This window comes from Rattus norvegicus, chromosome 9, assembly GCF_021556685.1.
Source record: "Rattus norvegicus strain SHRSP/BbbUtx chromosome 9, alternate assembly SHRSP_T2T, whole genome shotgun sequence".
Lineage (NCBI taxonomy): Eukaryota > Metazoa > Chordata > Mammalia > Rodentia > Muridae > Rattus > Rattus norvegicus.
Window position 1 is genome coordinate 76,090,548 of NC_141542.1, and position 24,902 is coordinate 76,115,449.

General features: G+C 47.7%; 1 protein-coding gene across 1 annotated transcript; it reads left to right on the top strand.

The window, feature by feature from the left end:
• Nucleotides 1-2,133: 2,133 nt before the first annotated feature.
• On the top strand, nt 2,134-4,953 carry Fzd7 (frizzled class receptor 7). Its single transcript, NM_001271185.1, is given in 1 exon segment — nt 2,134-4,953. A coding segment is annotated over 1 exon segment (1,719 nt). The 5' UTR covers nt 2,134-2,495; the 3' UTR covers nt 4,215-4,953.
• Nucleotides 4,954-24,902: the final 19,949 nt, after the last annotated feature.

Genomic DNA, 24,902 nt, shown 5'->3' on the forward strand with positions numbered 1-24,902 from the left:
GGGGGGGGGGTTGCTGGGGACTGGTGTGAAGGTTAAACTGAACTTAGAAGGAAAACGGTGATTGTTATTGCAAGCCGGATGGAGGGTGTCAACTCTCTGACACTGCCTTGTTCCACGAGGCTGGGCTCTTCAGACGCATTAACAGGAGCACAAAAGATGAACTCTAACGTGGAAGGAAAGAGCTCAGCGAACTTCTGAGATAAAATAAAAGAAAATTAGAAGAAGCCCAGGTCTGCGAGAAAAGGAAATCCAATTGATTGTCTTAGATTTCAGAATCTAGCCTTTTCCTAGATGGAGAAACTGTACCAGAGGGAGTTACTTCTGCCGGCATTCAACATTCAACTGTACAAAAATCTCTCAAGCACCAGCACCCAACTGAGACAGGCAGAAGGACTGAGTCAGAAAAAAATGTTGTTTAAAATAGTAAGACTGCGGAGACAGATTCAACGATTCAACTTGTCACTTCCCTGCATGGGAATTCATAGTATTCATGCTGGCTCTTGGGAGAGGGCAGAGGCCCCTTAGTAACTTCCGACCGGTCCGGGGCAATCAGACAACGCGCACGAGCGCCCAGTGCCTGGAGCAGGGTTAAGATTTGACCAAGAACAAAAGAACGCTTGCCAATCAGAAAACGCTACCCCAGAAGGAAAATAACCCCTCTTTGTGTCTCGAAAGCCCTTTAATTAGCAAATGCCCTGGTTTCTAACGCGCGTTAAAACTTTTCTATGTAGATTCCAAATGGAAAGATCAAATGGTTGCTTCTGCAACGAAGATGGGTTCTCTGGAGGCCACACACCTCAGAAAGAAGGGGAAACGGGGCAACCGAAGGCGCTCTGTAAATCATACAGAGAGTTCTGAGGCCCTCGGTCTCAGGTTACTCTCATAAGCATTCCCCCAGAGCTGCCTTAGAGCTCTCCAAAACCCCCAGAGCCTCTTGGGCATCCCAGGCTCCCAGCAGTGTGCCCGGGAGGGGTGGCAGGCTCGTGAGTGCCGCGCAACCCCCAGCTCTGGGCCCTCTCCTCCGAGGGTCTGCACTTCCTCCCGCCACAAGTCCGCCCCTCGGCCGACTCCGGTTTCTCCCTCCGGGCGGCCCCCCTTTTTGTAACTGGGGGAGGGAGAGGGGATTATGGCTTCACATGGTCGGCTGGGGTATGGGAAGAAAAAAACGGTCCTTAGTCGCACCCTTTCCTCGCTCCACACTGATGCTAACTAAAATCCTCCCGCTCTAGCCAGCCAGGCAAGGCTAACGTGACTCTGGGTCACGTCTCTCCGCCCTGGCACTGTGCTATTCTCAGCTTCTCGCCAAAGCCTTCAGCGAATGCCCCCTTTTGCTCGGGAATGTGTATTTTAGGGTACATGGAAGAGGAACCAATCTTTCAAGCAAGTTGCCTTTCTGGTGCGTTTTTCTCCCCTGAGCAAATTCTGGGTAAAAGTTTTTCCTAACTTTTCTCTCAGTTCTCCGCCCCTCCCCTCAGGAATCCGCCCAGAGCGCTTCAGGCACCGCCTTCCTCGTTCCCTCGGCCTCCCCTTCCGACTTCCACCCAATCGGAAGGCGTCTACAGAGAAAACAAAGCGCTCTATTGGACGTCCAGAGGGCTCGGGCCCGCCCCCGGAGTGGTTTGTGAATGGGGGGAGAGGAGGGGGCGGGGCGGCCCAGAGCCCTGCGAGCCCGACGCTTCTTCTAGCCACCAGTGCAGCTCCCAGGCGTTACTCTGCACTCCTTCCCTAGCGGGCGGTGGCGGACGCCGGGAGTTGCGGGCTGGGACTGTGCGGGGCAGCAGAGGCCGGGTGCAGGCCGACTGCGGGTGAAGGGGCTTCGGATTCCGCGCTACTACGTTTCCAAAGCGAGCTTGTCTAGCTCTTACCTCCCGAGCACCGATCGGACTCAAAGCAAGAACGAGCCCTTTGACTTGAAACTTGGGGCCGACCTTCCTAGGACTGAAGGAGGCTCCAGAATCAGAGGAGGCGGCAGCGGTGGCCCGCGGGGCCTCAAGGAGAGAAGGTGGAGCAGCACCCAGGCGACGACCAGAGCGAGCAAGCGGGGACGCTGGGCGCTGGCCTGGCGGAGGCCCGGCTTGGTGTAGGGGACGTGCGTATCGGCGTGCGCCCGGGGCTCGAGAAACTTGGGCAAACTTTGAAGGGTAACCGGAGACGCTTGTTGCTCGTCGCCGCAGAGAAAGCCGCACCGTTACGTCTCGGCGGGGAGGGTAAGGCGACACCCCCCTCGATCCCCCCACTCCAGGCCCAGGAGTTTGAACCCCTGGAGGCCGCGTGAGTGCCACGCGGAGGCGGCTGCGGCGCCCCCTCGGCTGGCGGCCTCGCCCCCGCTGTGCAGGCACCCTAGCACCCTCGGCTCCGCGCCGCCCACGGCCCGGCCCCGGCGCCGGGAGGACTCTCATGCGCCGGGCGCGGCGGCGCCTCCCTGCATCCAAGCCGCTCCCCAGCGCCCCGTCTTTTTCCTCCAGCTGAGAACGCCGCTGCACTCTCGGCCGGCGATGCGGGGCCCCGGCACGGAGGCGTCGCACTCGCCCCTGGGCCTCTGTGCCTTGGTGCTTGCTCTTCTGGGCGCGCTGCCCACGGACACCGGAGCTCAACCATACCACGGCGAGAAAGGCATCTCGGTACCGGACCACGGCTTCTGCCAGCCCATCTCCATCCCGTTGTGCACGGATATTGCCTACAACCAGACCATCCTGCCCAACCTGCTGGGCCACACGAACCAAGAGGACGCGGGCCTCGAGGTGCACCAGTTCTACCCTCTGGTAAAGGTGCAGTGTTCTCCCGAGCTGCGCTTCTTCTTATGCTCTATGTACGCACCCGTGTGCACCGTGCTCGACCAAGCCATTCCTCCGTGCCGTTCCTTGTGCGAGCGCGCCCGACAGGGCTGCGAGGCGCTCATGAACAAGTTCGGTTTCCAGTGGCCGGAGCGGCTGCGCTGCGAGAACTTCCCGGTGCACGGCGCCGGCGAGATATGCGTGGGGCAGAACACGTCCGACGGCTCCGGGGGCGCAGGCGGTAGTCCCACCGCCTACCCTACTGCTCCCTACCTGCCAGACCCGCCTTTCACTGCGATGTCCCCCTCAGATGGCAGAGGCCGCTGGTCTTTCCCCTTCTCTTGCCCGCGTCAGCTCAAGGTCCCCCCCTACCTGGGCTACCGTTTCCTAGGCGAGCGTGACTGCGGTGCCCCGTGTGAGCCAGGCCGTGCTAACGGCCTCATGTACTTTAAAGAAGAGGAGAGACGTTTCGCCCGCCTCTGGGTAGGTGTGTGGTCAGTGCTGTGCTGTGCCTCGACGCTCTTCACGGTGCTCACCTACCTAGTGGACATGCGTCGCTTCAGCTATCCAGAGCGACCCATTATCTTCCTGTCGGGCTGCTACTTCATGGTGGCAGTGGCGCACGTGGCGGGCTTCCTGCTAGAGGACCGTGCCGTGTGCGTGGAGCGCTTCTCGGACGATGGCTACCGCACGGTGGCGCAGGGCACCAAGAAGGAGGGCTGCACCATCCTCTTCATGGTGCTTTACTTCTTCGGCATGGCCAGCTCCATCTGGTGGGTCATTCTTTCCCTCACTTGGTTCTTGGCAGCTGGCATGAAGTGGGGCCACGAGGCCATCGAGGCCAACTCGCAGTACTTTCATCTGGCCGCGTGGGCTGTGCCAGCGGTCAAGACAATCACCATCTTGGCCATGGGCCAGGTGGATGGTGACCTACTCAGTGGAGTGTGCTACGTGGGCCTGTCTAGTGTGGATGCACTGCGGGGCTTCGTGCTGGCGCCCTTGTTCGTCTACCTCTTCATCGGTACGTCCTTCCTGTTGGCCGGCTTTGTGTCTCTCTTTCGCATCCGCACCATCATGAAGCACGATGGCACCAAGACGGAGAAGCTGGAGAAGCTCATGGTGCGCATTGGCGTCTTCAGCGTGCTCTACACGGTCCCAGCCACCATCGTGCTGGCGTGCTACTTTTACGAGCAGGCCTTCCGCGAGCACTGGGAGCGCACCTGGCTCCTGCAGACCTGCAAGAGCTACGCTGTGCCCTGCCCCCCGGGCCACTTCTCGCCCATGAGCCCCGACTTTACAGTCTTCATGATCAAGTACCTGATGACCATGATCGTGGGCATCACTACCGGCTTCTGGATCTGGTCGGGCAAGACCCTGCAGTCATGGCGTCGCTTCTACCACAGACTCAGCCACAGCAGCAAGGGGGAGACTGCGGTATGAGCCCTGGTCCTTACCCCACCCTTGCCACTTCTACTCTTTCGCAGGAGGAGAGGCATGGTAGGGAAAGAACTGTTGGGTGGGGGGCTTGTTTCTGTAAACTCCCTGCCCCCTCCACTGAGCTTTAATCTGGAAGTGAGAAGTTATTTGGAGGTGAGAAGAAATTTGGGGTGAGAGATGGTCTTGAGAGGAGGCCCAAATGAAAAGGCGAAGGCAGTGGCTGAAAAGACTCCTGGCTAAGACTTGCAGGACGATGCTAACTGTGAAAGATATGGGCTGGCTAGGGTCTAAGGGAAAGGCTGAGATCAGAGACTGAGTTCGTCAGGCACCAGAGATGAGCCAGGGTTGTGAGTCCAATCCCCTGCTGCAAGGCAAGTGGCTGTCCTCACTCCAGTGAGGGAGGGGGTGAGGGTGGGGGAGGATACCGCTCTGTCTGCAGCCTAGGCTTTGTGGCCAAAATGGGGACCCCCTGCGGTGCCCTTGTCAAGCGGTGGTCAAACCATAATCTCTTTTCACTGGGGCCAAACTGGAGCCCAGATGGGTTAATTTCCAGGGTCAGACCCCTTACAGTCCTCCTCCCGGACCCCCTCCCGCCTGTTTTTCCTTCCCTACTCCTTTCAAGTCTAGTAAAATAAGCATTTGGAAGGCGGGGGAGTCCTGTCTGCTAGAGTCCTAACGCAGAGATGCCCGAGAAGGTTTCGGAGAGGAGGCCAAAGAGCCGAGTGGTAGATACAGTCTGCTACTTTTTCATTCTCTAGGAAAGGCGGGAGGCAGAACGAAGAAGAATGTTTTATTTGGTTTCATACCCTGAAAAGAAGTGATGACTTGATGCTTTTCAAAACAGGAATGCATTCCCCCCCCCCCCCTGTCTTTGTTATAAGAGACAAAGCGGGAAACAAAAGTGTCTCCCGGAGGAGAGGCCTAACTGTGAAGACAGTAGCTTTTACAGGCAGAGCTGCAGAAATCGGAGGTTTCCCCTGGGTTGTTAATTCGGTTGAGATAAACATTCCTTTTTAAGGAAAAGTGAAGGGCTGCTTTCGTAAGCGTCCGGCCACACGTTTTGACTTGGATAAAGGAAACGCAAGTTTTGTTATTTGTTTTAAACAGATTTAATTCAGAACATATGATCTAAAAGACTCCGGTAAACTGCTTAATGAAATCTTCCTCCATTCTACACCCCCATAACCCAAGTTTTGATTTTCTGCCTTCTTTCTTCCGTCCAATTTGGGATTTTAGTTGTTTTGTTTTGTTTCTTTCCTCCAGACAGGGTCTCTCTGTGTAGCCCTGACCATCCAGGAACTAGCTCTGTAGACAAGGCTGGCCTCGAACTCACAGAGATCCACCTGCCTCTGCCTCTCAATTGCTGGGATTAAAGGCCTGGTCCACCAGGCCTGGCTTCCCTTCCCAATTTGTATCCTTCAAGACAAAAGAAGAGACACAATGCTCACATTAGTAAAGGCAAAAGGCAAACATTTTAATTTAAAGGTTTCAAAACATTTTGCCCCCTTTTCCCTTGTAGTTCTAGAGATTTCAACACGTATGAGACACGTGCACTGACCTCTCTCTGGTAGCATGCAGGAGTAAAGAATGATTCTGAAGCAAGAGGAGAGTTTGAACCAGGTTTCAAGAATGTCATTAAGGGAAGGTGAACTTCAAAGTGATTCTAGAGTTCTTTGAAATGTGCTAGAAGACTTACATTTATTAATCTTAAATCATGTACTCTTTTTTTTTTTTTTTCCCCTGCAATAGAAGTCTGGTTCTTTGGCATAATGGTGTAAAGTTAAGCAGAGCATCATGGGAGTTAACCTTTACCCTACCTTTGACACTGACTGTCCTCCGATTTTGCAAAGCTCTTCAGTTTCTCAGAGCAGTTTTTAAATGCCAACCAGGGGGGTACTGTCAGGAGTACAAATTACTTTCTATATGTCACGATCAGTTGACTGGAGCTGCTCTTATAGTTAAAGTGATCTTGTATTTCTTAAAACTTTCAAAGTGATCTCACCTGTCAGGTTTTTTTTTTTTTTTTTGAGCTGCCACTACACAGGTTTGGCATCTTATATGTTTTATCTCTTAAGTGCATGTGAAATTTGTAAAATAGAGACAGTGCAGTATGTATATTTTGTAAATCTCCCATTTTTGTAAGAAAATATATATTGTATTTATACATTTTTACTTTGGATTTTTGTTTTGTTCTACCTTTAAAGATCTACAATGGAGCCCCACTTTATCACGTGTACAGATCACAAATAAATTTTTTAAAAAATACAAAATGAGTGTTTATTTTCTCTTCCTGAGATAGTAAACCAAAGACTCAAACTTCGGAAAGGAGGCGTAGGGAGTGCGCCGGGTGTGTTCAGTCCCATAGAAGAGGACGGTGCCTTAGAGGGGGGTCACAAGAGCTTTGTTCTTATTGTCTGCTGTGTCCTATTCCCCCCCACCCTCACCCCTCATCTCCTCATTTACCTCCAAGCCAGCCTTTCTCAGCCTTTGGGGTCACAGATCAGATATCCTGCACATTAGACATTCACGTTATGATTCATAACAGTAACAATTACTGTGTTACAATTGTTATGAGATGGGGTCAGCACAACAGGAGGAACTATATTAAAGGGCTGCAGCGTTTCAGGAAGGTTGAGAACCACCACTCTAAGCCTTTTCGGGGAAGCTTTTGAGGACCTACTAGAAGTTCAGAATTCCAGTCTGATCTGTTCTTTACTAACCTTAGGAGTCGAAGCTAGTGTTTGAAAGAACTAGAAGGTATTTTTGGTATTTCTACTTTTCCATTGATTTTTAACCCTCTAGGGAAGTGTGCTTGTGTGTAATGCACCTTATCTAAATTATTGATATTTAAATGCTTTGAAGTCGAGTGTTAGGGAAAAGTTTGTAGAGTTTCCAGATAAGAGCAGGGGTCACCTCTGTGGAACACCCAGCTGGAGGCTTCCCTGGAGATCTTCTAGGTAAATTGAAACAGGCTCAGCTGCTCTCTGAGGGGCAGTGACTCAGCAGCTCAGCAGGAATAGACTCCACGCCTGACCCTGAGCTGGCCTCAGAAGCTTCTTGCTCTTCACTGCTCTCACAGAGGCTAACTTTGGAATCAGACGCGCCTGGGTAGCCCCTCAGGGAAATGGTGAAGGCGGTCTCATACTCCCAGTTCTAAGCCTCGAGAGTCTTTTCATTTGCCTCTTGTTTAATTCAGGCGCTGACACCCTGGCTCTAGCCAGAGCAGACAGCGCACTGCCTGCCGTCTCTCCCATTCCACCACAGGCTGGAAGTTTCTGTAGTTCTAAAGTGTAACAGAAACAGCTCTCTCTGGGTTTGTTCTAATTAACAGGCTCACACAGGGCGGGTGTCTTTTACAAACGGAAAGAATGAAAACCAATGACAGACAGCTCTCTCCAGGAGGAGAAAGGCTAGCTAGACACTGGGGTGAAGCGGCTTTGTTTGTTTTGTTTTGTTTTTTTATGAGTCTCCTGGGTTCTGAACAAAGATTTGGGCAACAAGGAGAGAAATTCAGTGACTTTGAATCTCTTAAGATTTATCCAGGTTTTAGTCATAAAATGACAAATTTTAGGTAAACCATGCCTTTCTTACAGGGGATTAATACAGCCTGTTATGAATGTTTGCCTTCAGATTAGCTAAAAAGAACTGATTGCTTTCCTCTTCTTCCTCCTTCCCCCTTTCATCCCCTTCCCCTCACTCCTTTTTTTCTTTTCCTTTTTCCTTTTTTCTTTTTTCCTTACTGTAAACAACTGAGGAAGGCACTTAGACCCTTGTATGGGAAGTAAGAACATATCCCTGCCTGGCATTTCACAGCTCCCAGTGATGGAAGAGGCTTAGTCTCTAATGAGGGAACAAACAGGGCATGTGAAGAAATCCCTACCTGCCCTTGTTAGCAAGAACCTCTCACTTCCTTCTGTTCACATTAGGATGCTCTGTGAGTTCAGCCATTACCTAAGAATTTTAGAAACCGGGTGGGTTTTCTTAAGAAGTTACATTTTAGCAGAAACTCACAAATAGGGAGCTTGTTTGCAAAAGGGCATGTATAGGGTTTAAGAAAAACATTGGCAGGAGTTTGTAAATCCCCAGATAAGGAACAAAAACACTGAACATTTTTCTGTCCCTTATGCAAAAAAACAACAGTGCAGTTTAACACCTAATCTTGGTCACTGGGTTTGTGAGAACTCTTGGGGAAGGAAAAGCGTCCTGTTCACATCGTCCTGTTCACATTGTCCCGTTCACATCTCAGTATTATTTTTTTAAGTGTACTTAAGATAAAATAGTGACATTGGAGGTTCTCTTGGTGGGACTATAGTAACATAAGAGCTGTAGGTTTGAGGCTATAATCACACTCAGGAAAATCTCACTCTCCCATCTTTAATTTCACTGAAAAGGCAGAGGGCTATTTATAGATGGTATATTTTTGTATATGCATATGTGAACAGTGAATATCAGTCTACAGGGCTCCAGAAAATCCTAGAAGAGAGTGAAACCACCCCAGTGTGCACGTAACCAAACAGTCCACAGATTTGTACCGTTTAAGTTTTTATGCTAACTTAACACAGGCTAGAGTCATTGGAAGGAGGGAACTTCAGCGAACAAATGCCCTTGCCAGGCTAGCCAGTGAGCAAGGCTATAGGGCATTTTCTTTAATGATTGGTGTAGGTGGGCCCATGGGTGGTATGCCGTCCATGGGTGGGTGGTCGTAGGTTCTATAAGAAAGCATGCTGACCAAGCCTTGAGGAGCAAGCCAGTAAATAGAACTCTTCATGGCCTCTACATCAGGTCCTGTCTCCAGGTTCCTGCCTTGAGCTCCTTCCCTGACTTCCCTGGATGATGAACTAGAAGTTGTAAGATGAAATAAACTCCTTTCTCCTGAAGATGATTTTAGTGGTGGTATTTTATCACTCTAGCCCTGTTTTTGTTTTTCGTTTATTACTGTTTCCATGGTGAATTAAAACTGATTTTTAAAAAAAAAAATCTCATTACTAAACTCTTTGATAAGCATATTTCTTGTTCTCTTTTGTTATCTTTTGTATGCATGTGGGGGGATATGTGGGTGTGTGAAATATGTATGTGAGTATGGGCGTGTACACAGCTGTGTATAAACAGGTGTACACACGTGTGTGTGTGTGTGTGTGTGTGTGTGTGTAGAGAAGCCAGAGGTTGACGCCGAGACAAGCCTCTGGGCAGACTTGGAGCTCATCAGGTCTGCTGGGATGACTAGGCAGTGGGCCCCAGTGATCTCCTGGCTCTGTCCTCTAAGTCCTAGAGTTACATTAACACATGTGCAGCTTTTACATGTGTTTGGGGACATGTGTGTCTTCTGTGTGTGTGATCCTTGTAGTTGTGGGGTAAGCAAGCCAGTCTTCTCTTTGGGGGGAGAGAGAGAGAGAGAGAGAGAGAGAGAGAGAGAGAGACAGACAGACAGACAGACAGATAGATGTGTGTGTGTGTGTGTGTGTGTGTGTGTGTGTGTGTGTGTGTGTGTGTGATTCTCAGAATTTTCTCAATATCATAGTGAAGGGGAAACAAATTTGATACTAATAGTTTATTCTATGTTCCATTTCAAAAAGTACTGATTGGCAGCCAGGTTGAAGATACAGAGAATGAACAGGTGAAAGTGTGACAGACAAAGCACACCTACAGTAAGTCTAGACCCAGTTCAGAGTGACCTCGTCCCTCAAGGAAGACTGAGCAGAGAAGTCATGATGCTGGAGAGAACTGGCAGGCATCAGGAGAGAGACTCAAGTGACATCTGACCTTTTCTAAAGGTTCATCATTTGACTTATTCTTACAGTTATTTCAATCCTGAAGTGGGAAGCAATAACTCATTAGGAGGTAAGTTAGTGAATGCCTACTCACAAGGGCTACTCTGACTGTGCAGGGTTTATTGAATTCTATCGAGCTTAGGACTGGGCAGACGTTTATTTGAATGGTTGCCCTAGTCTAGCTGTGTGATGTGTTCACTGCCGAGTTCATTACAGAAAGTGATTTAAAAGAAGTGAGGTACAGAGATGTAGGAACAGGGAGAGTGGTTGCTGTGCTCCGACTGGCTGTGCCATCCATGCTCTCTGTAATCTGCAGCCTGGCCTTTGGCAAGGTGCTTCACCCAGGTCAGCCCAGTCAATCACAGAGAGAGGTTCAACAAGGATTTGTTTCTGAGAATCCAGTTTATGTGGCACTCTGGAACGCTTGTGTTCTTAAATTGCTTCCTTCTCCTCTGTGGGCTTGCTCTCCTCATCTGAGAAGATGGCATCTGAGGTGACAACCTCCCTCCAGCCTTCCAGTGGCAGCAAATACAGTCATAGTACGGTATACTAAATTAGCACATCCATTCGTGGAGTGCCCACAACTTTCACAAAAATGCTTGAGTGGGGGCTGGGGATTTAGCTCAGTGGTAGAGCGCTTACCTAGGAAGTGCAAGGCCCTGGGTTCGGTCCCCAGCTCCGAAAAAAAAGAACCAAAAAAAAAAAAATGCTTGAGTGAATGATTCTTCCTTCCAGCAGGCCTGCCCTTCAGCCAACCAAGTGAATATGCTATGCGCTGTGCATCTACAGAAGCCACTTTAGACATTGGGTGAGGGGCAGTCACATGACTGTGGAACCCTGGAACAGGCTATTTCATCTCCTCACTCTGACCCACGGAGTTGGATGTAGTGGGGGGTCAACGCACCTGTAATCCCAGCACTGGAGCGGCTGAGGCAAGAGGACCATGAGCGTGAGACAGGTCTAACTGAATAGTGAGACTCTCAGAAACAAAGGTTTTATTCCGTGGACTCTTGATTTCCTCCCAAGCATGTGGCCACAACATTGTCAGGTTTAACCAATTTCTTGGAATCTTTGCTGCTGGATATTCATACCAAATCTACTCTCAAATGCTTGAAATGATAGGGACATTTTTGCTTCTGACCAGTTAGTTACACCCAGGCAGGAATTAAATGTTTCTCTAGGTTCCCAAAAGCTAATCGACAAGATAGACTTGAAGTATCGTGTGGGGTTTGCGCATGCTTACGCCAAGGGTCCACTTACCTGTAAGGTTGCTTTGGGAGCTCTGTTCTACTGCTTTGCTGGGAAGTTGCCTTCGATGCTTTTTACCTGTGAAGTTTTTTATCCTGTTCAGCTTAGAGTTCAAGAAGTGTTCCAGAGATAAGCATATCTGGAGCAAGAAAGGGCATTAAAGAAGCAGAGACAGAGAAGAGGGGCGAGGAGCTGAGTTCCATATTTCCGTGAAGACAAAGAAGAGCTATCCAAGCGATCCAGCACTATGGGGAATTTGAGCTCCAAACTTCAGCTTGGCCATGAAGGTTCTAGAGTACAATTGAATCAAAAAGAAAAGCTTGTTGGGAGGGTTTTGTGGGGCAGGGAGTCGCTGGAAGGAAAGCAAGCAGCAGCTAGTCCCTGATTCACTTTTTACAGCAGATGTAAAGAGAAACTTCAGCTAGAACCACGACCTCTGAAGCTCCAAAAGACAGTTTCCAGAGGATCTTTCCGGTGCTGGGTGTCAGGTGATCCCCCTTGCTCAGCACTGCGGTGACTGGTAGGACTGGCCAGCCTCAGCCAGAGCAGCACCCTGCTCGCAGGGATCCTAGGGAATGAATGGATAACACTGCATTCTATATTTTCAAAGCATCTTTCTCTCCTTGTGGACTTAAAATACTAACGAGTCAGCGGGGGAGGGGAGTTACCTTGAATACTTTCCAAAGATGGGGAAACCACAGCCGTGAGGCTAAAGGCAGTTTATTCAGTGTCCCAAGTAATCTCAAGCCAAGCCACAGAGAAGCATCCGCCCAGATCGCCCTAAAACTGAATCTGGTTCTCTTTCCAACCAGAGCAAAAGGACTTAAACATGTGGCATGAGCAAAGCAGAGAGGACAGAGGGGGCAGGAGAGTGGTCGGCCGTGGGTTTGTGCTGGCTTTGGGGAAGGGAGCATGTTAGGAGCAGTACAGAATGGCTCTTTGTGTGCCCTTGAAAAGAATGGTCATTATCGGTACAGTTATTGACATTTTCTGAGCACCAACTATATGCAAAGCCCTGGGCACAATATGGTAGAGTGGGCAAGACAACTTACCCAAAGCCCTAACCATAGTATTTGGTACTTAATAAGTACTCAGTAAATATTCCCATCTTCATGATAAGTACTCAGTTCTCTCATATTATAACAGCCCTAGGAGGTAAGTATAATTACCCCCCAGTTGACAAGTGGGGAAACCGATCCCTGCTAGGTGAGCCTGAGAGTGGCTCTGATTGCTGCCCCTAATCACCATGCCACAAATATTTACTGAGGCCTTAATGCCTTCCATTCTCTAGTATTCCTCTTTAATTTAACCCAGATCCGTTCCAGAGGGAGGAAAATGACTTACATCCCAGCAGGCAGGCCTGGGGAGGGGATAATCAGTGCTAGCCCCCAAAGAGTATTTGGTTTTTTTTTTTTTTTAGAAAGAAGCAGAAGGCTCATAAATACTGTTTAGATGCTTTCTTTTTATTCTGGTGTTTTCAGACTGGGTCTCGCTATGAGCTCAGTCTGGCCTGGAATATGTGGTCTCCCTGCCTCTGCCTTCTGGGTGCTAGGATTACAGGAAATGCACCATCACACCCAGGACGACCCATCCTCTTGCTCAACATGAATTTCTACGTCAAGATTCAAGGTCCTAGAAGTGAGAAGTAACTGAGAAGATGGGGCTAGAAATGCACTCAGACATGTAAGAAGTCCTGGGTTCAGTCCCCATGAGGCCTGAAGATCAGGAGTTCAAGGTCATCCTCTGCTCCTTAGGATACATGAGACCCTGAATGAATGAATGAATGAATGAATGAATGAATGAATCTATCATAGGAATGGTGCTCCTAACTGCCCCTCAAGTCTGGTAAAAGAATCCCTGGAATGTCCTACCAAGAGTCACAAAAATTAAATATAATTAAGTATGGCTTTTATATAAACATATATATGTATATGAATATATAATTTCCTAGGAGGACTCTTCTGCTGCAGAGCTTCCTTGCCTCCTCATTCCAGCCCTGAAGAAGAGGGTGGGTTCTAAACAGTGGGACAGAGACTTGGGGGGAGCTCTGGCGTCTGGCTGCCCAGGGCGGGCTGCCTCCCCACTGTGAGTCAATGAGTGGGACAGCTCCAGTTCCGAGGAAATCCCCTTCGGGGAGGCCAGTGCCAGAATCCCAGAAATGCTTGCTTACACTGTCATTGCCACATATAAAATTTCAGTGTCATCATGGTACAATTATACTAGTGACAGCTGTCATCTAATAAATGATCTAATTGATTTTGGTTATTAATGTGTTTTTTTTTTCAGACAAGATCTGCCTGTGAAGATGATCTGCCTTCACTTCTTGACTTAGGATGGCGTAACCATCATAAAATATGTCAGTTGTGTGCCAGTCCCTTGCATGGACTCATTTTGCCCATACACTAGGGATAGAAATCACTATAATTCCCATTTAACAGGCTTCCCAGGTAAACTTTCAGGACTGTACTGAGGAGTGTTAAAGATGGGTAAGCACCAGAGAGAGAGCCATGCAAGCCACATACCTTAAATACCTGCATCGTTTCGGCCACAGCATCATTTCAGCCACGGGGAAGGCAACTGAGGCACAGGGCCTGCTGGGCCTTGACGCATGGAGTGGGACTGTTTCGGTGTGAACCTCACTGAAGGTCTCTTTTATAAACAGAAAATCTTTGGGGCAGGGGAAGGGAAAACAAAGTTAAGTTCTTCCAGAAAGTATGGATTTTAGAAGCAAAATTCTTTGGGGGGAGGGAGATGCCTTTAATCCTCCGTGAGTTTGAGGCCAGCCTGGTCTACATAGTAAATTCTAGGCAAACCAAGGCTACACAGTGAGACCCTGCCAAAAATAAAATAAAAATACAAATATACATGAGCTTTCAATAATAAATCCAAAGCATTTTCCAAAAAGTAAATAGGCATTGCTTCTTTTTCCTCCTCCTTTTTTTTCCTTTTTCTTGGGCCTAGGGCAGGGTCTCAGGTACCACAGGCTATTCATGTACCACAGGCTATTCTTGTAGCATAGGCTATTCATGTAGCACAGGCTATGTATGTACCACAGGCTATTCATGTAGCACAGGCTATTCATTCTCCAGCTTGCTATGTGTCTGAGCAACCTGATCTCCTGATTATCCTGCCTCTACCTTCTAAGTGCTAAGATTAGAGGAATGCTCGCCCATGCCTAGATCATGTGGTGCTGAGGTTGAACCCAGGGCTTCATGCATGCTAGGCAGACACTCTTGAGCTGCAGGTCCTACCCAACACCACCCCTTTCCTGGAGCTGTCAGGATAAGACCGAGTTTGCATCCATGCTCTCTGTTCTGCATTTGTGCCTTGGCAGGATTGCAGAGTTTTCCAGCAAGATCACTAGATCTCTGACAGAACGAACATTCGAGTCACAGAGGACATAGCAGAGACTGGCAGATAAGCCAGAGGCTTTTTCTGAACATAAGTAAAACTGCTGGTTAAGGACTGGCGTGAGCACACATCTATTCTTTTATTGCCACTTTATGTATTTATTTATTTATTGTGTGTGTATACACACATATGCCACAGTCCATGGGTGGAGGTCAGAGGACAACTTGATCAAGTTGGTTCCCTCCTTCTAGCACACACTTAGGAGTCAGACTTGGCCACAAATGCCTTTACTCACCGGGCCCTCTCTCTGGCTTTTCGCATCCAGTCTTAGTTCATTCATGTCTAAGGGAGCTTAAGTAGCTTAGAAAGTCTAGACTCTCACTGAGATCCAAGTCCTGGGTAGAATAAAAGGTTTTGTTCTTGGTATGTGGCTGGGACTACTTAGCTGTTAGCAGAAGATAATTCCTTGTAAGGATAACTTCTTGTCATATTCATCCCTATTTGCAGCACAGACTCCCAAGCAGACAGGCTAGTAAGTAGCACGATGTCCTGGGATGCCAGCCCACCCTCTCACCCCACCCCCACTTCCAGAATGGCACAGTTACCAGCCCTTCTTGCAGAGCTCTCCAAAAGTCACGTGACTTGATAAAGTTAAGAGCCCTCAGAAAAGGAGAATAAATGTTTCGGACCAACCCTCCTCTCAACCCATGAGGAAGTTTCATTTTACTGTCTGCACATGTGGCTGCGGGGCGGGGGAAGAGAAGGAAGAGGAGGAGGAGGAAGAGGAGGGGGAGGAGGGGGAGGAGAGGGAGACAGTCACTAAATTCTAAATCCTTGAGTTCTTCATTCCAGATCTACTTAGAGTGTCCTCTCAACAGAAGTGGGTTCTTGTTTCGGTTGAAGTGGGAACCTGATTTGCTGGAAGACAGTCAAAACAGTGAGGAAATTCACATCGGTCCTTCATCTCTAAGGAGGACAACAATTCCTCTATTCACCGAGTGGATTTTGGCCTACAAGTTGTAAAAAATAATGTGTACTCCTGATAATGGAGTCCCTTCATCAGCAAACCACCCTGTTAGGTATTAAAACTGCTCTCTGCTTATCTCTTAGAGTTAACGGACTCTGAGCAGCTGGAGTGACAAAACAAACAAGGAATATCTGACAACCAATCAGAGTTCCACCGCTTAGATGACCTTTCATTATTTTATGTTGAAAGGCGTGATTTCTGCTAGTCAGAACACCAGGTTCGAATAACTCTGAATAAAAAGACTCAAGCACATAGAATCAGGCTTGAAAAACGCCTACCATGGAGTCAGTCTCCCTTTCCCCATTCCCTTCTTTAACCTGGAGATGTTAGATATTTGCTGGACCACTAAAAAGAACACACTTTTTTTTTTTTTTGGTTCTTTTTTTTCGGAGCTGGGGACCGAACCCAGGGCCTTGAGCTTCCTAGGTAAGCGCTCTACCACTGAGCTAAATCCCCAGCCCCAAGAACACACTTTTAATGCCTGCACTCAGAAGGCAGAGGCAAGTGGATCTCTGTGAGTTTGAGGCCAGACAGGGCTGCATGGTGACACCATGTTTCAGAAAAGGAAGGAAGGGAGGAAGGGAGGAAGGAAGGAAGGAAGGAGAAAAGGAAGGAAAAAAGGAAGGAAAAAAGGAAGGAAAGAAGGAAGTAAGTACATTAAAGAAGAGGAAGGGAAGGGGTGAAAGGAAGAAAGGCTTAGAATTTGGGGTGGGGGTGGGGGAATTGGGGTGTTTAAAGAAGAGAGGTTGGGCCTAGTGGCAACCTCTCCTCAAGAGGCTGAAGAGACAGATTACAAATTCAAGGCTAGCCTGGACCACAGATGAGTTCTAGGCTATTCTGGGTAACTTAGTGAGACCCTGCTCCAGAAGGAGTTTAAAGAGAATAGCAGAGATAAATCTCAGAGGTAGAGCACTTGCCTAGTTTGAGTGAAACCTCAAGTACCAGAGAAATGCAAGCAAATAAATAAGAGAAAGAGAAAAGCCACAGAGAGTGCCTGAATGCAGGACAGAGAGAGCCTCTGAACAGACTTCTCCTTACCCACGACCCCTTTCCCGGTCACTCTTTTGACAGCAAACTGAATGTCAATGAATTGACCCTTCACTACTCTCATTCCCTGTACCCCAGAGTTATAAGAAATGACCACATTCACGAGTGTGGTGACTGGACATCTTACCTCATTATCTCTCAGCAGCCTCTCAAACAAACACACTGTCTTTACTGTGAAGAGAAAAGGTTGAGACACCAAGGGGCCAAGATCTCTTGATTTCTACACCACACTCCATCATTCTCCTTGATTTTTCCTTAAGATCAAGCCATGCCTACCAAATTATTGGTCTCCATAAATGGCTCATTTCTTTGCAGTATCATTAAAAGCGTGGTTAGCTCGAGCGGCCTTCATCAAGGGGTTATTCAGTGTCACGTGTCCCTTGCTGACAGGGAATTAGACTCTGCTTTCTATGGTCGGTGTCTAAGACCTCGTCCCACGTGATAGGGGGATTACAGCCACTACTGGGGGGCTGATCCGCTGGTGGAACTGAAGTTTTGGGTTTAGTTCACATCTCCTTGTGTTCTGACATAAAAGGGCTGCAGGGAAACTGGGTAAGTGCTCCCATGGAGTGCTAGGCAGTGTTTCCAAAACGGAGCTGTCTGGGTCAGGATGGCTCCCTGTGTGTGCTCTGCAACATGGCCCCATTTTTCAGGCTCCAGAATCCTCCTTGAAGAGGAGAGAGTTGAGAGATGGTGAATGAAATGAAAAAGTGAGAAAGTTGACTGAGTAGAGGGTGGGGAAAGAAAGTGTGTGTGTGTGTGTGTGTGTGTGTGTGTGTGTGTGTGTGTGTGTGTATAAGTGTGAAAGACATCATCGTTTATTGTTGCTGCGGCTTAGGGAAATACCTTCAGCTCAGTTTTGGTTTTGTTTTTTTTCTTTTTTTCGGAGCTGGGGACCGAACCCAGGGCCTTGTGCTCGCTAGGCAAGCACTCTACCACTGAGCTATATCCCCAACCCCAGTTTTTAGGTTTCTAGTGCTAACTATGACCAAGAGAAACAAGAATACCCCACAGCTCAACTGGCTTTTCTGTGTTAAAGCCTGAGATACCCTGCCCCCCTCCAGGGGCAACCTAGTTAAGAAGTTGGTGTTTCAAATCCTTTCTGTCCCTCGTTTACTTGCTGGGGAAGTAAAATAAGGCAGGCCGAGTTCTAAGAGAGACCAGTTGCCAGTTGCAGCCACCTCTGCAAACCTTGCGAGAGAGGCAGGTTGCAAGGGAGAAGCAAACACCCCTGTTTCCCTGAAGCTTGTCAGATCCTGGCTTGCTGGCCGCTGCCTTTGCAGGCCTGCAGGTTCCTGATATCTTCCAGCAGAGGTGGGATCTAGCAGCTGGAGGAGCATATTTCACCCTGCCGGAAACTGTAATTTATCCTCAGGACCTACCCTCTCCCTCAACGTAGCTCTAGTTCCCCACCCCCACCCCTTCTCCCTTAGATCATTATAATGGCCCCTAACAAGTTAGTCTTCCTGCCTCATTTTGGTACCTTGTCCATTTCACTGCTGCTGTATGCCAGAGGGAACATGTGTCTCTTCCATGTTTAAAACCCCGAGCAAAGCCCTCTGTGGTCTTGCCTAAGCTCTGAAGTGTCCCGGTTTCCCAGGGGCTCAAGGCAAGTTGATCTGCCGTAGGGAGTACTCCGACAGATGAAGGAATTTGTAACTATTACAATCTTTAGAGAGGCAATTGAATGTGCCCTCCTCACCTTACTGACTCCAGAAATGGGTAGAAGCGTGGGTGTGCAGGAAATTCAGAGTGAAGGTCTGCGCCTCCACTCTTCTGCATTACCCTAAATGAATGAAGCTCAAAGAGAAGTGCCTGGGTTTAAAACCTCAAACAAGGTCAGCAAGCAACTGTTAGGGCTTCCGAAGCAGAACCTATTCATTCTATTTAAAGTATCTGGTAAACAGCGGATGCTCCTGAAGCATGGAGATTCTCCTGAAGCAGAGGGGCTCAGGTGATATTTATTTCCTTCTCAGGCCTCTGACGGTGTTAAAGTCTAAATAGTCATAGTCTTACTATAAGCTTAAGTCGTTCAGGATTTAAAAGGAGGGTCTAGGTTTAAGAAGATAGTTTTAGGAGAGTAATATAAGTTAGGATAGAAATTAATTTAGATACAGAACTTGAATGCACCAGGATAAGAGAAAGAATAAACACTTTCTTCTGACTTGACAAATACGAACAGACTGCACTTTTTGAATGTAACTTTTACTTCTTAATTTTCACAATAATTTCATAATTGTTCCTAGGGTATGTTGTTTATTATTATAAGAGATTAGGAGTCAAGAAAGCATAGCCCTGAGGGCTGGCCAATCAGAATTAAGAGCAGCCCAGATGAAACATAGTAAGTAATAACTCGGGGTTATTGATAGAAAAGTAGATTCTGCGCTTGCCTAGCAAGCGCAAGGCCCTGGGTTCGGTCCCCAGGTCTGAAAAAAAGAAAAAAGGAAAAAAAAAAAGAAAAGTAGATTCTAACAGCATGGAGGGTAGGCAGCTGCCCAGCTCTTGTGCTGTTTAAGGCTAACTAAATAATAAAAGTTGGGTGTCTTTTATCCAGGAACTGAATGATCAAAGGCGGGGTAGAAACCCCGGATTGAGATTAAATAATTTCTACAACATTGGTGCCTTAACGTCTGGCAAAAATTAAAAAAATTAATTTCAGATTCCCAAATGAAAAACACACATGGTCACTTTAAGACTGTGGAGGTGGGGAGAATTGGCTTCTTAACAAAGTTGGTTTTCCCCAAGCCACGTGGAGTTGGGACTAGGGCAAAAATATATGCTGATTTGGTGCTCATAATTCTGGGGTTCATAGTGTAAGTTAAGACACGGCTGTGCCCCTCCCCCAAACCAAACTGAACAACATACCAAGCAGTAGGCTTGGTGTCCCCCGGCTTGGGGGTAGACCAAGAGGGGAGGGAGAAGTGAGGAGGAAGAAACTGATCAGGGAACTGAATGATTAAAGGCGGGTAGAAACTCTGGGTTGGGACTAAAGACTTTCTACAACCCTCCTATCCAATGTATGATCCTTCCAAGAAGCAGAGAGAATGGTGCAGAGAGGATGCTGTGTAGTGACGTCAGAGGTCGGGGATCACCAGCACCCGAGAGAGGGTGTAGGGTGTTGCTTTCCCAAGAGAGCTTGGTCTTGTTGGTATCTTGGTGTAGGCCCCCCTGCTAGAGCACAGTGTGACCTTTAACCTTTGTGAGCATTTGCTACAGCAGCCCTAGGAAAGCAGTGAACTTGGCAAATGCTTCTCAGATCAATGCTTTGAAAAGTAAGGGAATATAATGATCGCCTGAGGTAAATTATTTAGAACTAGATCAATATTAACTCCTAGAAATAGTACTTATAAACTATCAACCAAAATCAATGTCTCTCCCATTCTTCAACCTCTTAACTAGACCCAAACCAATCAGATATTGCGGGAGCTGCGTGAGTGCCTAGCTACAGTCCCTCACCAGAGCCAAGGGAAACATACAAAAAACCTCAGGGGTTCCTTGCCAGAAATTACAGATGCTCCTGAAAATCTGATGGGGTGTAGTGGCACCCGCCTTTAATCCCAGCACTTGTGGGGACCAGCCTGGTCTACAGAGTAAGTTCCAGGACAGCCAGGGCTACACAGGGAAACCCTGTCTTGAAAAACCAAAAAGAGCAAAGAAAAGGAAAGGAGCAGGGAGGGAGAGACAGAGACAGAGACAGAGACAGAGACAGAGACAGAGAGAGAAGAAAATCTGATGGCAACTATGGATTCAGTCCCCAGGTAGAAAGTGCAAGTGAAGTCTGTGTGTGTCTGTGTGTGTGTGTCTGTGTGTGTGTCTGTCTGTCTGTGTGTGTATGTGTCTGTGTGTGTGTGTCTGTCTGTGTGTGTGTGTGTGTGTGTACACAAGATTGTGGCTAATATCCCTCTACCTCCCAAACTGGAATGCTAAGGGCCTTTCATCTTTAGACAGACCAGAAGAAGAACAGAATCAATTCTCTGTTGGAAATGAGTCTACCCCGAAGGGCTGGAGAGAAAGCCCAGGGGAAGAGAATTTCCGGCTCTTCCTCTACACCCCAAACACTCATGGCAGACACACATAAACATAATTAAATAATAAATTAAAAATTAAAGAATACAATTAAAATTTTTTAAAGAAAAAAGAAATGAGGCCACTCCAAGTCATCCGGGCCTCTTCACCTGGAGCAGGTCCCAGTGTCCACCTCAAGTGGGACACACAGAGGCCTAAATTCTACACTTAGCCTGACTATTTAATTCCTTATTCCCTGCCTCTTCTCCTCACTTGCAGCCTCACAAAATGTGGCGGTTTGGGAGCCGGGGGGTGTGGGGGTTGGGGGGAGTAGGAGGTAATGAGCCGGTGACAGTGGAGAACTTTGCCCTAGGAACGGGCGCCTGTGTAAACAAGAGATGTTATTAGACACTGTCAGCCAGGTCACAGCAGGCCCAGCCGCAGAGGTGAGAGAGCCTTCTTATCACTTTAGCCAAACTCTTTCTCTATGGGAGAGTATGGGAGGTCTCCTGCTTTCTAACTTGAGCGTTAGAAACGTGAGAATGGCTCCTATCATGCCCCTCCCCTACACCTCCAGCCTCAGCAACACCAACAGCTCACTCTTTCCACTGCATCTGATGGCACAACCTTTCTAAGAGTCCTGAGTCATTGTGCACACATACTGAAGTGGGCACGTTAGGGAGCCTTCCCTTATGATGTGTAACTTCAGGATGAATTATTCAAACATACTAACAGGAAAATAAATCCCAACCCATGTTTGGTGCTCCGATTTGCTTTTCTTACCTCTGAGGAATGATTACGCAGGCTTCCCCCTTTCGACTGCCCTATGCTACTTTGAAAAAAGAAGAAAACACAAAAGCACCAATTGCAGGGACATTGGTCTCAAGATTTCTAAAGGTAACAAAATGAAAAAAAAAAATGTACATTGCACCTAAACCAAAATGTTTTAAATGACACTTTTAACCACCTCTCAGTGAAGAGGAAAAAAGCAATTACTCGAGTTCCACAGGAATTTGGTTTTGTTCTTTAAAAATCTCAAGGTAGGGCTGGGTATGCTGGCATATACCTTTAATCCTTGGGAGGCAGAGATAGATCAGGTCAACGTGGTCCACATAGTGAGTTCCAGGTCAGACAGGGCTATATAGTGAAACTAATTGTTAAAAAAATAAGATAATATATATATACATATGTGTGTGTGTGTGTGTGTGTGTGTGTGTGTGTGTGTGTTTCACTGTTAGAATTAACAGAGACATAATAAACTTCAAGGAACATAAAGGGACAGCAATGATTGTTGGCAATAGGAAACAGATACAGAATCTAAGCTCAGACACTTAAGGAACTCCATTACAAAGAAAAAAACAAATTGCTAACAGTTATGCACGTCTCATGCAAAGAGTGTGTTAGCTGATGCTCCGTATTTATCAAATTTAATTAATCATACTTTTCAGTCAGCTTAACAACCTTTCAAAGAGATCACTGAGTCTTAACATGTAAGATACAGAGTTCTCCCTCTCTTTCCTTCCTTCCTCCTCCCTCCCTTCCTCCCTTCTCTCCTCCTTCCCTCCCTCCTTCCCCTCTCCCCTCCCTCCCTCCTTCTCTCCCTTCCTTCTGCCCTCCTCCCTCTTTCCCTTCCTTCCTTTCTTCCCCTTTCTCTTCTTCTCTCCCTCCCTCCCTTCCTCCCGCTCCCTTCTTTTCATAGAACACGCTCTGAGCCCTACAGTGGCCCAGGACTAAGGTGAGTAACTTGTGTTTGATTAGTGTAGATCACTACTACAGCCACAGGGATCTCGTGCTCTATTTGAGCAGAGGTGCATCTGGGAAGATGGAGTTGCTTTGGCGTTCAGTGGAGCACTGAGGAGCGTGAGGAAACTAACAGACAAGCATGATCACCCTTTGCCTTCCTCCTGCTCTTCATACTCACTGTCTCCCCAATCTTGTAGCATTTAAGGAAAGTTGCCTCAGAAGGGCTCTACCTTTGCTGGGGGTGGGGTGCTGGGGGCGGGGTTCTGGGTGTGGGATGCTGGGAGTGAGGTGCTGGGCGAGGAGATATGGAATTAGAGCAACTCCATTTGGCACCACCCTGGCCATTTGGAACTGATATAAATATCATCCACGATCCTTTCATTGCCCCTGAGCTTTGAGGACTTCCGACAGGGTTCTTTCCCTCTACTCACGACTGTATTCCTTTCGAGTGTCTATTTGTCTGTTTGTTTGTCTGTCTGTTTGTTTTCAGTCCACCAAGCAGTTCCTGTTACCAAATCTAGAGCCAGTAAAGAGACTGTAAAAGCTGTGTGCCAAGAACCATTTTTTAAACCCAATACCATTCTCTTGCTTAGCAAAACCAAGCAAACGGTCACAGTTCAGCCGAGTTCAGGCCTCACTTTCCTACTTGGAGGTGTAGAGTATCCCTGGTTTTTCGTGGACCTTCTCTCAGTGACCTTATCACCCTGCAGCCTCAATGAGGAAGAGGAGGAAGAACCACTAAGCCAAGACAGTGAGGCAAGAACGCAGAGCCCAGGTTAAAGTTTTGAGAGCAGCTTGGATCGAGCCCCAGCTTGGATGGCAGAGCCTGTTCTGTGTCCTTACTGGTAGAGAAAGACAAAAAGCATTCTTTCAACGCAGCTTTGCCTTCACTCTTCACCGAAGTGGCTCACTGTTGTCCATGATGCTAGAAAGTTCTTTGAAATTTTTCTCCAGGTTCTTGCTGGAGCCTTAAAGGAACAGTTCTGACCAGCTGTCAGCAGAAAGTCCTTGCTATCCCTAGGATTACAAGGGATCAGAAAAACGAAGGAATGAGACCTTTTCTGCTAAGCCATGATCCCAGGTCACCCTTCCTCCCTACTCCCACTTTCTCTTGAGTCAGAACTTCAGAAAACCAATGGGATCGCCATGTCAAGTTCAAGATGAGCAGAAGGGAAGCAAAATGAAGCTTGGTCTCCTCCGTCCACCCTCATGGTACCGATGGAGTTGTCCCCCTGTTCTCTGGTTTGTCTGTGTGCTCATCTTGCTTGCTTCGGTAATCCTTTCCCCAGTAGATACCCTCTCCTAGAGGTGGTTGTTTCCCTTTTCAGTCTGACCCACATGAAAGGGTGAGGTAACAGTCCCCCGAATGACAGGAAGAGCAGCTCTATTGACCTGTGTGCTTTGTAAGATTTGCTGACACATCGGCTCAGTGGATTCTGGTCTGGTCCAGCTCTCTTTACATCCATGGGGTCCTTGTTCTGTGAAGATGGCAAAAGAGTCCTCCTGCCTCCACCTTCAAAGTACTGGGATTCCGACGCAATCGGTTTTCAACCTGTGGATCTTGGTGCCATTGGGGCTCAAACAACCCTTTCACAGGAGTCACATAACCGATATCGCATATTAGATATTTACACTTACATTAGACATTTACAGTGTGGACTCACCATAACATTGAGGAGCTGTATTAAAGGGTCGCAGCATTGGGAAGGTTGAAAACCAGTGGATTACAGGCATGAGTCACTGTGCCTGGCTTTGGGATAGTGATTCTTCATGTCAGGGTCCCTGAAATTGAAGATATTCCATGTGGTTTGCAAACATAAAGTCTTCCAAACTCTGACCCTAACCTGGGGTGTCACCAGAATTTCACCTGGGACACAGGGGTTCTCCAGAACTTTCAGATGTGTGGTTTTCTACCTTCTTGCAACTCACAACATCCATACCAAGTTGTTCCTAACCAGCCCTGCTGACCCTGCCAGCCCAGGGTCCCCACAAGAGTGACTTTAAGGATTAAGCTGGAGAGTGGCGTTTTTTATTTTAACACGTGACCTCATCCCCAGCCTCCCAAGCTCCATCCATCCTAGGAACTTGTGTCCTGCCATTTTCGGCATCTTGTGTGTGACAGTGGAGGCTGTGTTCACACATAGTCGTGGAGCACTCCACATGTCATAATAAACACTTCCTTTTCTTTTTCATTAAAACATTATTTATTATTATGGAGGCTTGTGTGTGCTGTGGCATAACTGTGGAGGTCAGAGGAAACCTTTGTGGATCTGGTTATCTCCTCCCACATTTATAGGGGACCCAAGGGTCACACCCACGAGGTTTATGTGGCCAGTACTTTACCCACTGAGCCTTCCCTCCATCCTACCATTTATTTAAAATAAAAAGATTATATTTGATTGAGAAGTCCTACTCCAGACAACTTTGAAAGGCATAACTAGGTTCCAACTGCTAAATGTCTTCCTCTCCTTTTCCATTCCGTGGCTCCAATGCAGAACCACC